General features: G+C 34.0%; 2 protein-coding genes and 1 long non-coding RNA gene across 3 annotated transcripts; 2 read left to right on the forward strand and 1 right to left on the reverse strand.

Moving 5' to 3' along the window:
• Positions 1-397: 397 nt before the first annotated feature.
• LOC140874439 (uncharacterized) lies at positions 398-1,723 on the reverse strand. The gene is made up of 3 exons (XM_073277727.1): positions 1,133-1,723; positions 833-1,051; positions 398-652 (listed from the first exon to the last, which is right to left on the reverse strand). The coding sequence occupies exons 1-3, from the start codon at positions 1,721-1,723 to the stop codon at positions 398-400; spliced, it is 1,065 nt and encodes a 354-aa protein (XP_073133828.1).
• A 3,540-nt stretch (positions 1,724-5,263) lies between these two features.
• Positions 5,264-8,887, forward strand: LOC140875025 (DDRGK domain-containing protein 1). The gene is made up of 8 exons (XM_073278540.1): positions 5,264-5,547; positions 5,745-5,853; positions 6,762-6,868; positions 7,180-7,281; positions 7,359-7,520; positions 7,796-7,852; positions 8,124-8,160; positions 8,312-8,887. The coding sequence occupies exons 1-8, from the start codon at positions 5,428-5,430 to the stop codon at positions 8,515-8,517; spliced, it is 900 nt and encodes a 299-aa protein (XP_073134641.1). The 5' UTR covers positions 5,264-5,427; the 3' UTR covers positions 8,518-8,887.
• A 2,206-nt stretch (positions 8,888-11,093) lies between these two features.
• LOC140876417 (uncharacterized) lies at positions 11,094-11,823 on the forward strand. The gene is made up of 2 exons (XR_012148785.1): positions 11,094-11,281; positions 11,360-11,823. It is a non-coding gene; the product is annotated as an uncharacterized lncRNA (long non-coding RNA).
• The last annotated feature ends 1,114 nt before the right edge of the window (positions 11,824-12,937 follow it).

Here is a 12,937-nt window from a genome sequence, read left to right on the forward strand (position 1 = left end):
TGGATTTGAAAATACCGAACCATCCGGTGGATTGTGTAAAAGCATTCAAACCAACAATCTCAAATATATTTCTTACTCAAATACATACATTATTTAACTAAAACTAACAAACACATGTTTTTTTGAAACATTTTTTTGTTGTAGATTGTCTTCATCCGCATACCACATGCATCCGATGTTCCTGATATACAAAATATATATAAAAATATATATTATATGTAAAATATATTTCATAAGAAATTATGAAAGTGACAAATTAAAATTTTCAAAATTTTTACCTGTTCGTTCTTCGTTGTTGTCTCTCTCTCGCTATCGGCCTGTCCATCTCGTTTCTCAGTCGAGTCGTTGTATCCCTACCTGCTCTTCTTCTTTCACGTCTAACCGGGTTGTGTTGCAACTAAAAGGTAGGTCTATCCCAATATCGTTCATCTGCAAGAGGTTCAAATCTTCCTTCATATGCTGCGAGGTACTCAGATATATTATACCATGACTGCACAAGTGTTGTGGGATCTAACGAGTGCCATTTAGCAGTGCAAATATCATGAGAACACGGGATGCCGAAAATTGTCCATTTACCACATGAACAATCAGTAGTTGATATTCTCACCACTTGCATGTGTTGGCCGCGACTTGGCCTTCCTCCGGTTGCAACCTGAGCAGTTTGCGTTCGTACATCATATTTGACAACACGATGTTCACTAGATTTTCTCGCCCATTTCTCATATTTTCAACATGCATAATCCGACTACAGTTGATTTTCCTGAACCATACGTTGACCTTTTGTCACACGTTCAATGAAGTACTACACGCATCTCAGAAGGGTCAAGTGTACTATTGCAGATATAGGCAGTCTACGAGCTCCTTTTAACACACTGTTTAAGCACTCGAACATGTTTTTCATCATCACTCCACGACGCCAACCTTCGTCATGGGCCATACTCCATTTTTTCTTCGATATTCCAGCCAAGTATCTGTGTGTCAAAATATTTTTGTTCTTGATTGCCTCCATTATTGCATCAAACTTGCAAATCTGATGTTGTTTCCCTGCTTCCTAGCATAAATCTTTCAAATGTACGTCTTTGAATTTGGCATTATAATTTGAGCACAGATGTCTCAAACAAAAACAATGCACACCATGTAGATGTTTAAAATATGTAAGATCTTCAACTGCTCGCACAATTCCCTTATGCCTATCAGAAATTAGGCACATACCATTCTCACCACAAATAACATGTCGACCATCATTCTCCAAAAAACATTTACAAGAATCAGATGTTTCTTCATCCACAATTGCAAATGCCAGCGGTAGCACTTGATTATTCGCATCCAGAGTGACAACGATCAACATTTTATGTTTGTAATTTGTGTACAAATGTGTACCGTCGACACTAATGATTTTTTGATAATGTCGAAATCCATCAGTACAAGTCTTGAACGCCCAAAAACAATAGTTCAATGTTTTTATTTCTTCATTGTTTCTGAGATGCTTCAAGTCGACAATTGTTCCAGGATTATATTTGCACAGAGCGTGAATATATTTCGGTAGTAGTTGCACAGAGCTCTTCCATGTACCATAAACAATTTCCACTGTGCGTTTCAAACTCCGCCACGCCTTCGTATACGAGATTTGATATCCATATTTATCTTTCACACTCTCTATTATATATTTAATCTCATTCGAAGGATCACATCGTACAATACTCAATAGCGTATTTGCAACCATATCACTATTCAAGTTATGATGGTCTATACCGATGTTGGTAGATATGCATGTATGAGGCCCACCTGAATCATTTTTGCATTGTATTTTTCACAAAATGCGTGTGCTCTCAACGACACAATACTCACGCCTGGAAACTCTGACTGAATAATCTTTCACAGATGCAATCATATCTTTCTTATCCTTAAAAATCATGTTTACACATAGTTCTCCTCTCTCCTCATTATAGTATCTTGTTCGCATGTCAGAAGGTACGCCAATAGAATCAGGAGTCTCTTCTCCGAAATAAGTATTGAAAAAAGATGGCATATCAGAATTGCTAGAAAGGAATGGAACAACTTGCCTCTGTAATGTTTGAAGAGGTGGTGGATGAGATGACATTCCCTCATCAATATTTGCATGAATATTCACATGTTCATCATCATTCACTTCTCCAACATCGTCATCAGATTCTTCCTCAGACTCTCTGTATGACATCTCTGGTTCTGTATCGCTTCTCAAAACATCTTCGTTTTCACTCCTAGGATCATCAACACGTGGTGCAAAATTTGGATTTTCTGAATTCCAATTTGCTGCACCAACATTTTTTTCCCAACCACGTGTCATATGTGGCCAACGTGCAAGATCTGCTTCGGATGTGCCAGCGATATATTGATCACACGATTCACTTTCGGGATACAGATACATGTTGTTCATTCCTTCAGTGACATGTAAAATATTTGGTTCTTGGTGGACATGATCAACCTGATGGTCAATTTCGTTTGCTTCGACGTACAAATGCAATATATGTATATTGGGAGATTGCATCATAAACTCCAGAGTGTTATCATCAACAAGATTGACTTGAATTTCATGCCAAGATGAATTCGCCATGAATAAATATTTCGTTGACAACTTGAGAGTAAAATTTAATGGATCAATCATCAACATTTGATGCACAACTTCAACCAACTCGAACAGAGGAATAGATCGTAATATTCACATCGGTCTAGTATAAGGAATACTATACATGACCGATCCATTCTCCACAATAACATGACCACCAAAATATAAAAATATATCAATATTTTTCATTTTCAGATATAAAAATGAAAAAACAGAACTCACAATTGCTCGCAAGAAAATATAATGAATAAAGGAAAGAAATATTTAAGAGTTGAATGATATTGTCGGATTCTAATGTTCTCATTATATAGCCGATATGATTCCGAGTGCATTAATTATTTACACATAAACATTATTTTTTTCCGCGTCAATTAAAGTTTCACGCGTATTCTGAAATTGTAAGCTAACATTTCTTTTTCCGTGTTAATGCATTTCAATATCAAATTAAAGAGACCACAATATGTATCTATCATGGTGCGCATGGGCCAAAAATGGGTGGGATGGGTGAGTGCCATACGTTGGCACGCCAACATGGGCAGCGGACGCTGCCCTATCTCTGACACTGGATGGTTGCCATGTGGCGGCCCTCTCTGACCTTACTCTGTTAGAGAGAGCGGACGCTGAATAAATTATTCCAGCGTCCGCTCTTTCTGACAGAGTTTTACGGTATATATGAAAATTTTCATGCTCCACGTTATTTCTGAAATCGATTTTTTTTTTTACCGTAAATTTAATAAAACCCTGATTGTTGAGGATGGGGGAAAAAGTATGTGTTATTAACAGTGAGCCCCATGTTTTTTGATGATGTACCCATGCATTGCGGATAGAGCCGTCAATTTGGGTTAGGTCCGTCGGATCGGCCCGTCCCGCCACACAATTTAAGTAGATTATTTCAACCCAACTAAAGGTGGGCCTAGGTGGGCCAACCCGCTCGGGCCCGCGACCCGCGCGAGTTGGCCCGCGGGACTGGAGAATTCTTATTTTATTTTTATTTTTATTATGATATATGTACTTTTTAATGAAAGTTGTGAATTTTTTTTGTATTAATTATTTTATATAAAAGTCACACGTATGAAATCAATAATTAAAATTTTTATTATTATGTTTCTATTAATATTTATTTATGAAATGAAATTTATAATTAATTATAATAATTTTTATTTATTTTTATTTGTAATAAACCAACCCGCGGGCCGGGCCACCTAACCCATAACCCACTTTAGGTTTGGATGGATTGAGGATTTTCAGCCCACCGAGATGGTGGGCCGGCCCAACCTCGACCCGCTAAAAGGTGGATTTTGGTGGGCCGGCCCGTCCCGCAATGGGTTGACCCGTCTGACGGCTCTAATTGCGGATGCTCTAAGAGAAGATGACTATTTACTTGAAAAGAAATTTTAGTTTATTTCTAATTATAGTTTTTGTGATATCATTTTTGGATAATGATATGTGTATATAGAGTCTTACATATAGGGTTACACGCTCTATTAAATTAGAAAAATATCTCAAAACTCTTTTAAAATTTTTTATTCTCAACCTAGAATTGTTTTCCTAGCTAGGTCAAAAAAACTTTAATGAAAATATTATTTTTTATTTTATTATTTATTGTGCAGTTTTAAGTTGTCAAAATTGAACCCAACCCGAGTTGACCAAAAAATATCGGATTAAATTTTCATCATGTAATAATTATTTTGAAAAACTTTGATTTTTTTAAATTTTTTTTTTATTTTGTGTAGTAAGTATATTTTTAATTTTTTACAATTAAACTTTCACATTTATAAATTATATATAAGAGAGATATTGTTATCATGTATTTAAATCAAAGTATATTGATTATTATTAAGTGTATTTAATTATTTTGTTAAAAAAATAAAAAATCTTTTTTTTATTAAAAATAATTATTACATGATTAAATTTTCGTGTCAAATTTCGGGTCCTACTCGATGTGACTCGAACCCAAAAAACTCAACCTAATCCGATATTTTTTTGGTCAATTTGGGTCGTGTGAAATTTTGACTTCCCTAGAACTGTACAATAAATTATAAAATAAAAAATATTATTTTTATTAAAAGTTTTTTTGAGCAAGACAAATAATTGTAGGCTGAAAATAAAGAATTTTTAATAAAATTTTGGGATACTTTCCTAATTTAATTGTACGTGTAATCCTGTATGTAACCCTATGGCACCGTTTGGCTCGAGTATAAATAGTCCATGTATAACTTGTCGTATCCAATCACTCGTTCTTTTCATCGTATTATTTATCTATATATTAATTATTTATTTTACATCAATCAAATCATTAATCATTTATCTTATATCAATCAAATCATTAAATTTAAATTACTATATTACCCCTATAAATAATATTATTCATATTTTATTTATTTTTAAGAGGACAAAATAGTAATTTATCATTTTTATATAAATTTTAATCAATCAAATCAAATCAAATCAACTCTAATCTATCAATCAAATCAATTACTTTATTAACTATCATTTTTTATTTATTTTTTATTATATTTTATTATTTATCCTAACACAAGAACCAAACTATACATATATGTACACATAGCATTACCCATCATTTTTTTCTTAAATTAATTTCCCAAAATCAAGCTCTGACCTAATAATCTGAAGAGTTATTTGAACATAAAGACAACAAAAACCCTTTCCCCAATCTAATTTTCTAATTTAGATAATTTTCTTCCTTCTATGCGAAGAAGGGAATTCATTCGGACCATCTTGACCATTGACCTTTCGATTAATATAAGATAAATCTGCTCTTAGGTTTCTGTTGTTTGGAAATCTGAGTGAGCAGTGGAAGAATGGAGGAATTTTTAGCTGCGATTCTGATGATGTTCGTGGTTCTATCCTTGATTCCTCTTTATTTATGGAGACGCCGTGTTGATTCACGCCTTTCTGATCAACATGAAGAAGAGCCTCAGGTGCAATTTCGTTTTTTCAAGTTGCATGTTACTGGATTTTATGATTGATCATAGGATTTTCGTAATATCTGTGTGCAATGACCCTTAGCTGTGGGAAATTTGTGGGTTTTTTTTTTTAAAATATGTTGTTTCACAACACTTTGGATTGAATAGTGATGATTTCTCCCCTTCAACTCAGCATTATACATATTTTACAGAATGTACAAGGGGAAAGAGTGATAAGGGCAGGTGCGAACACGCGCCGAATGCGTAGAAGGCCGGCTGCTTCTGCTGCCAGCACATCATCAGCTGCAGCAACTGTGGAAGGTTTTTTCTTTTCCTTTTCCTTGGGTTTTATATGCGTTTTAAACGGTGATTTTGCTTCTGGCTTGGTGTTGATTTCTGCGTTTTGCTGGGAAATTTGAGCTCTATCAGATATCAGATGAAATTCATTTTTAGGACATGGTTTGCTTGTCCAACCTAGTTTTTGCTTTTTTTTATTGTTTAATCTCTTCGAGTGCCCTTACGCACCCTTGCCAACTATACAGATTTAATGACAAAGCACCACATCTCAGTTTGGATTGATTTTTGTTAGATGATGCTAATCTGGTGCTGATTGTTAAACCTTGTCAATACAAGGTTGGTGACTTGGTGTTATTTGCCTGGAGCTTGGCCATTAATTTCTTTGTATGGTGAAATTTGAATCCAACTGATTGATTCACCATGGTGTTTCGATTGAATTGTTCAGTTTAACAAATCAATTAAGTACTCAAAGGTGAAGGTTTCTTCTAGATGGGGACCATAACTTGGTTTGTGCCACCACAATGTTGGGCTTGGGCCATATAGAGAGCAATAGGCTAGAGATATAAATTTGTGGAGACTGGAGAGTCCTTCCTTGAGTTTAAGGAGTTGTGTGCTATTTTACTAGAGATATAAATTCACACTTATATGGCCTAGGTCTGTGGAGATACATCAATAAAGACCAGAAAAGGCATGAGATATTTTCCATAATGAGTGTGTTATATCTTTTGTTCTTCCTTACTTTCTGGAGGCATAGGGATCTTCTAAATGGCACAAAATTTTCAAAGATTCTGGTTCATTTATAAACAGCTCATGTTCTTAAATTGCTATCTGGCAAGGGAGTCAGGAGAATGGCCTATTCTATCATTGTTTTTTGCAGTTTTAGCTTTGTTTATAGAGAATGAAAGTTAAATTGTAATTTTACATTAATATAGAAAGTCTCGATGGAAGCGACGAGGAACCAGCTGGTGATGGATACTACACTGCTAAAGCTTCGAAGAAAAAGGAAAAGAAACGGCAGGAGCGGGAAGCACAACGCCAGGTAAAAGTTCTTCATTGCTTGACTTTGCGCTGCATTAATTTTGTGTCTATGAGATTTATTGAACCTGAAAGATATTCTTGCCTTTTCAATTAAAATGTCAAGGTAGAAAATTGAAATGCTGAACCTCAGATATACTGGAAATATTTTGATTTCGTAGTAAGTACTATATGGTATGCTGGGCATATCTTGATATTGTGAATATGATTGCTTCCAGCCTTCAGTATAGTGTCCTGTATTTTTCTTGTATTTCTGGAGGCATCAATGTTTCGCGTTCTCATATATTGAATCTTATCATTTTTAATATCTCCTAGGCTGATGAGGCTTCACGAGACTCAAGGAGATCAAAACAAGATCGATATGAAGAGATGAGGAGAAGGAAGGATGAAGAGCGTGAAGCTCTTGAACAGAAGCTGGTTAGTTGATCGAGGTTTTTTGCTAGATTGTTTAAAAAAAATACTGTGATTAACTGTAGGAGTTTTACCACATCCAGGAAGAAGAAGCCAAAGCTCAGAAAGCTAAGGAGGAAGAGGCTGCTGCATTAGAGTTTGAAAAGTGGAAAGGAGAGTTTTCTGTTGATGCTGAAGGCACAACAGAAAATGAAGTGCAGGATGGAAGCCAGGGTCTGCTGTCTGATTTTGTTGGATACATCAAGGTAGTTTTAGTGTGACCCGTTTATTTCATCATATTTAAGGCTTATTTTTTTTTCTTTTTTTCTTTTTATATCATAATTTCAAGTGCATGATATCATGAATGTGTGGATGCCAGCTTTCTTGATCTGAGGTATACGGTCTCTTCTTTTCGATATCATTCATGTATCTGACATTCATAGCAGTTGATCATTTGGAGATATGATGAAAATATATGAGAATGACATTGATTGGGAGAGGAACTGAAGCGGCTCTCCTTATTATTTAATCTGATTTTCAGAAGCATAAATGCGTTCCCCTAGAGGATATTGCTGCGGAGTTTAAGTTGAGAACTCAGGTAGCTCTTGCATCCTTTTCCTTTACCCCTTTCTCTTACAGCTGAAGATGGCAGTATTTATGTGATTGGAATAATGCAATTTGGATGATTACATAAAGAAAAACTAATTTGTTGTATGTTATGTGCACTTAAAAGTTGATTTCAGATCTGTTTGCATGTTTCATATTAAAACAACAAATGAAAAAAGGTTTATAGCCTCAAATGTTTGGACTGATGCCACGATAGTTGTCTTTGTTGGCTCTTCTCACGTGTTATCTTTTTCTGGACGCAGGAGTGTATCAATCGGATAACTTCTCTTGAAGATATGGGTATTTACTCTTTTCCTCTAGTTCTTGGTACACGAGTCAGAACATTTTGCATTGATTTCCAGACATGATAGAAACTTGTATATTCACTTTATGTGGCCATCAAAGTTTTCTTCTCCTTTACGGAAAGAAATCCTGTTTTAAAATTTCTCAGGAAGATTATCTGGCGTAATGGACGATAGAGGAAAATACATATACATCTCATTGGAAGAAATGAAAGCTGTTGCTGATTACATCAAGCGTGAAGGTAGAGTCAGCATTTCACACCTTGCTAGTATGTCTAACCAGTTCATAGATTTGGAACCAAAATCCCAGTCAATAGAAGATATTAGCAGCATAGAGGAGGTAACTTTTGATTGATTACTTGAGTATCATGCAAATTAGAATGGATATGGTTGACTAGAGAAGAGACGAATTGTTTCACCCTTTTATACATAGTTGGCTGGGACGCATTCTCTTTCTCAAGGAGACGACTGGCATAGATATGAACTTCTGTCCTGAGGTTTTTTTTTGGGTGTGTTTTGTATTTGTTTTAGTTTTTTTTTTTTTTTTTTTTTACTCTATGCCTATGAATCTATCTTCATCTACCATTTCTTGTTTAGAACTACTATCACTCGTTTTTAACTTTAGCGGGATGCATGCCCCGTCTGGCTGGTGTTGTCGATGGCCGGGTGACTTGTTTTTCCTCTGCATCTTTCTCCTTGTTTTCTCAAAACTTCACTAGATCATGGCTCGTCAATGGGAAACTGTGTTTTGAGAAATATTTGTGTTCAGCGGAGTTCTTCGCATTGCAACTAAGTACACGCCATTTTGAATGATTTTCTGGGATTACTTTAGGCACGTAATTAATCTTAACGGTAATGATGGTGGAAAATCAAGTTATTGACTAAACATATGTTTTGAAATCGGAAGTAATTCTTTTTCCCCTTATGGGTCGAGGAGGCCATCTTTCAAAAGACTTGGTCGAAAATTTATACATATAGATCAAATCACGATCAATCGATTATGGTATCGGTTTTAATCACAACTCGAAATTAGTTTTCCGCCCCTAGCATCTTTAACTTGGACCCAAAAATAAATTCATTATTACATAAATTACCTTCACTAAAAAATTTACAAATTATTTTAATATAATAATAATATTTTTTTTCGACAAAATAATATAATAGTAACATAAAATAAAAATATTGTGCAAATGATATAAAATAATAATGAAAAAAGATAAAAGAATATCAATCGAAAAGTCAAAAGTAGTATGTTTCTAGCTATTTAATAAAATAAAATGTCATGTTAATACTTAATACGATATTCACTGGAATAAAATTTGAATTTGTGAACATATGGAGAAGAAAATAAAAATTTTAGAAGAATTTGAACGCGAGGGTTTATTATTAACGACGACTTAAAATAATTTCTTATTTTGTTCTAAAAAAATTAAATTATCTAATTCTAAATTATAATAAACTAATTAAAATTCTACTAATATAATTACTCATAATTTGATATATAAAACTAATTTAATTTCATCAACTATCCAAACAAATAAATTATAGAATCACGCACCACGTGACGAGACGAGAGAATATATATATATATATATTATAAAGTTTGTTTGGGATACCGCCACTGCCCATAAACGAATTAAACATGAGCATGCATAACATATTTATTAATAAACTTCGTACCCTCAAACTCACAAAATTCTCCGAATATTTATAAATACCTTTTTTTATAGTCATATGCTTTAATTTTCTAAAATTGTAATTAAGTAAATAATGATTTGAGCGTCGAAGTATCTTAGTCGGACAACCTCCAACACTACTCACTTTACTTTGTGATGCAGATAACAACCCCACGAAATTCATCTCTGAATTGGTTCGAGTACTTATCTGACAACTCGAATCTCCACGAGTTATCCAAATTTTCTTCAATCGGATAACATCAATTTTTTGATTACATCACAAATGATGCAGTGAGGACGAGACTCCATCTCGTACTCACGTAGATATTCATAATAGACGTTCAGTATATAGTTTACAGAACTATGATCTACTCGATAAATAACATAAATATTATTATTTATTATAAAATTTAATTTAATTTTTCAAAAAATGAAAATATCATGTATATTATTGTTTGATTTTGTCTGGCATACCCCTAATGTGGGTGTCAATTTGGGTGGGTCGAGTTGACAAAATTATTTTTTAAAATTTCTCATCCCGAACCCGAAAATGACCAACCCGAACCCGATTAACTCGAGCCAACTCGATTTTATTTTATTTTATTTAAAAAAATATTAAATAAAAATTCAAAACACACAATAATAATAATAATAATATTTAATTTAATCACATAATAATAAAATCTAAGTTTATACATAATTTAAATTTTAAAGTTTAGTTATAGAAAATTTAAAGTATACTTACTACAATAAATAAAAAATTATTTTAAAAAATAAAAATTGTACAAAATAAACATTAAATAAAAAAAATCTATTATATTAATATACAATAAATTTTTTTCAAACATAAAATATATAAAAATGTAACAAATCTTTCTTATTTTTATATAAAATAAAAAATTTTGGGTTATCTCGGGTCAATCTGGATTGATCCGAATCCAACCCGAACCCGATTATTTTTTTTTGGATCGACTGAACCCAAAAACCTTCGATCTTAATCTGATTTTTTCGGATCGACTTGTGTTGGATTGACGAGTTGATGTTGAGATGAGAGTCTTTGGCACCCCTGTCCGGCCCGTCTATAAATAAAGTGGGGAATAGTATAAGATGCATCGTAACCACAAAGAAATAATTAATATTATAAAAATGGAATGAGACAGCGAGGCATTGCATGTAGGTGCCACGCAGCGGGGACACGTACATACTCCCAAATTAAATCAATCTATCTATCTCCTCCTGCCCGCATGCGTTTATATCCTTGAAAAAGACTATTCCAATAATGGCTCAATTAATATATATATATATATATATATATACATATATATATTATTATCTCGTTGCATCCAATTAAGAGAAATCATGGCCGGTGGCCAAGTTATATCCTCACAGGCTTCCAAGATCCAGCGCCGCCTCTCGCCGTATCTCCCCGTATTCTCCATAAGGGTACGCTAGCTAGCACAGAAACATTAAGATTCAAAACTTTTTCCAGTTTTAATTTTTGTTGAATATATATATACACAGAGATACAGCGAAGGGAGCAAAACAGATCAGACGAAGAAGGGGAAGTTGATCGAGGAGGAAAGAGCCCATTCCACGGCTGAGGTGTTCAGAAAGGTGGCGGAGGAGAAAACGAAAACCGGCCGCCGAGGATCAGTACTTGTGGAGGAAAACTCTTCTGCTGATTCCAAATCTCAAACTGTCAAGGAACCTCCTGGGAATATTGTTAATTCTGGCTCATAAATAATATTGCTACTTTTTTTTTTTTTTTTTTTTTGGTTTGTAAAATGATAATAGCTTCATTTTCTGAGCATCATTCGGAATCATTTTCAGGTAGTATACATATATATATATGTAAGTTAAGCTTAAATTTCCGAATGACTTTCTTTGTTTTGCAACGGAAATGAAATGCTAGTGTAGTAGTAGTAGTAGCCACTACGCACTTTTCTAAGAAATTAATAAATGGAGGAGTTTGTTGTTTTAATTAACTTGCTCTTCTCCAGTCTATAGTTTGTGCATAATCGAAGTAATGTTTAGAAGAAAACACGTCAAAAAGTACTCTTTACAAACACATTCTCAATTTTAGCCGATCTGATCGATAATCTAGGAATACGTGTGTGCATCTTGATCAACCCTGTGCAGCGTTATTTTAGAGCAGCTTTAACGTTATTTTCGCACTCATTTGATTATAATTATGTTATTAAATTTATAAATAGATGTTGGGAGTTGGATTTATGTTGTGTTATTTAATTTTAAATTTCAAGTTATTTATCAGTTTTTATCATTTGTGTATTAACTCGTGGTTTTCGCACTCAATCATATGTTTCCAATTTCTCCGGAGTATTGCTTGTTACAATTTTTTTTTTTAAAAAAAAAATGAAGGGGATTTAATTACTAGTTCAAAATATCAATATCAAGTTTCACAAAAGGAAATCAGTAAGCTCATGAGCCACAGAGTTAGAGCTCCGATTAATATGTGACCAATATTAATTATAACTTATAGGTAGAGGTGATCTATAAGCGCAAATATCAGTAACAATTGGAGCTTCAGGCGCAAGGTCAGAAGGTTAATTGTCTATTGCACCAACCACATTAAGAGCATCAGTTTCTCTGAGCAAGTCAACTTGCTATCTTTAATCCTTCTCGAACCAGAATCAATTCCGCCAAATGTGGTGTGTGGTGAGAGGTAGATGAGATCCTAGCATATGAGTAATATCCAAATCATGCATCCAACGATTTGTATTTTTACACATAGGCGTAATTAATTATATATTGTTGACTTGGCAAATAATGAGACATTAGATCTATCATTGATGTATTACCCATATGGTAAGAAACCAGGTACAAAAAAGCCTTTGCAAAAAGAATGACGCCGCAATCATCTCGACCAACAACACGTACCCACATACACCAAAGACGTTTGTATATTGATTTATGTTCCACGTAGGTTGGCTAAATAACCTGGACCTCTTTATATGAACAAGGGCAAACCTCACGTATTGAGCTAGCTTTTGAGGTGAGCTAGGTCCAAGTTTAATTTCTAACAAAAGATTTGACTGATCTGGATATAAAGCAGCATCCGCATTTAATTTAAGAATACTC

The sequence above is a fragment of the Henckelia pumila genome, chromosome 1 (assembly GCF_033568475.1).
Source record: "Henckelia pumila isolate YLH828 chromosome 1, ASM3356847v2, whole genome shotgun sequence".
NCBI lineage: Eukaryota > Viridiplantae > Streptophyta > Magnoliopsida > Lamiales > Gesneriaceae > Henckelia > Henckelia pumila.

Coding starts and splice junctions, on each gene's coding strand:
- LOC140874439 (XM_073277727.1), bottom strand. CDS start 1,723: ATGGTTGCAAATACGCTATTGAGTATTGTACGATGTGATCCTTCGAAT. Junction 1,052..1,132: donor ATTTTAAACATCTACATGGT/GTGCATTGTTTT, acceptor GATTTATGCTAG/GAAGCAGGGAAACAACATCA. Junction 653..832: donor GACTGCCTATATCTGCAATA/GTACACTTGACC, acceptor CAAACTGCTCAG/GTTGCAACCGGAGGAAGGCC.
- LOC140875025 (XM_073278540.1), top strand. CDS start 5,428: ATGGAGGAATTTTTAGCTGCGATTCTGATGATGTTCGTGGTTCTATCC. Junction 5,854..6,761: donor AGCTGCAGCAACTGTGGAAG/GTTTTTTCTTTT, acceptor ACATTAATATAG/AAAGTCTCGATGGAAGCGAC. Junction 7,282..7,358: donor AAGCTCTTGAACAGAAGCTG/GTTAGTTGATCG, acceptor TACCACATCCAG/GAAGAAGAAGCCAAAGCTCA.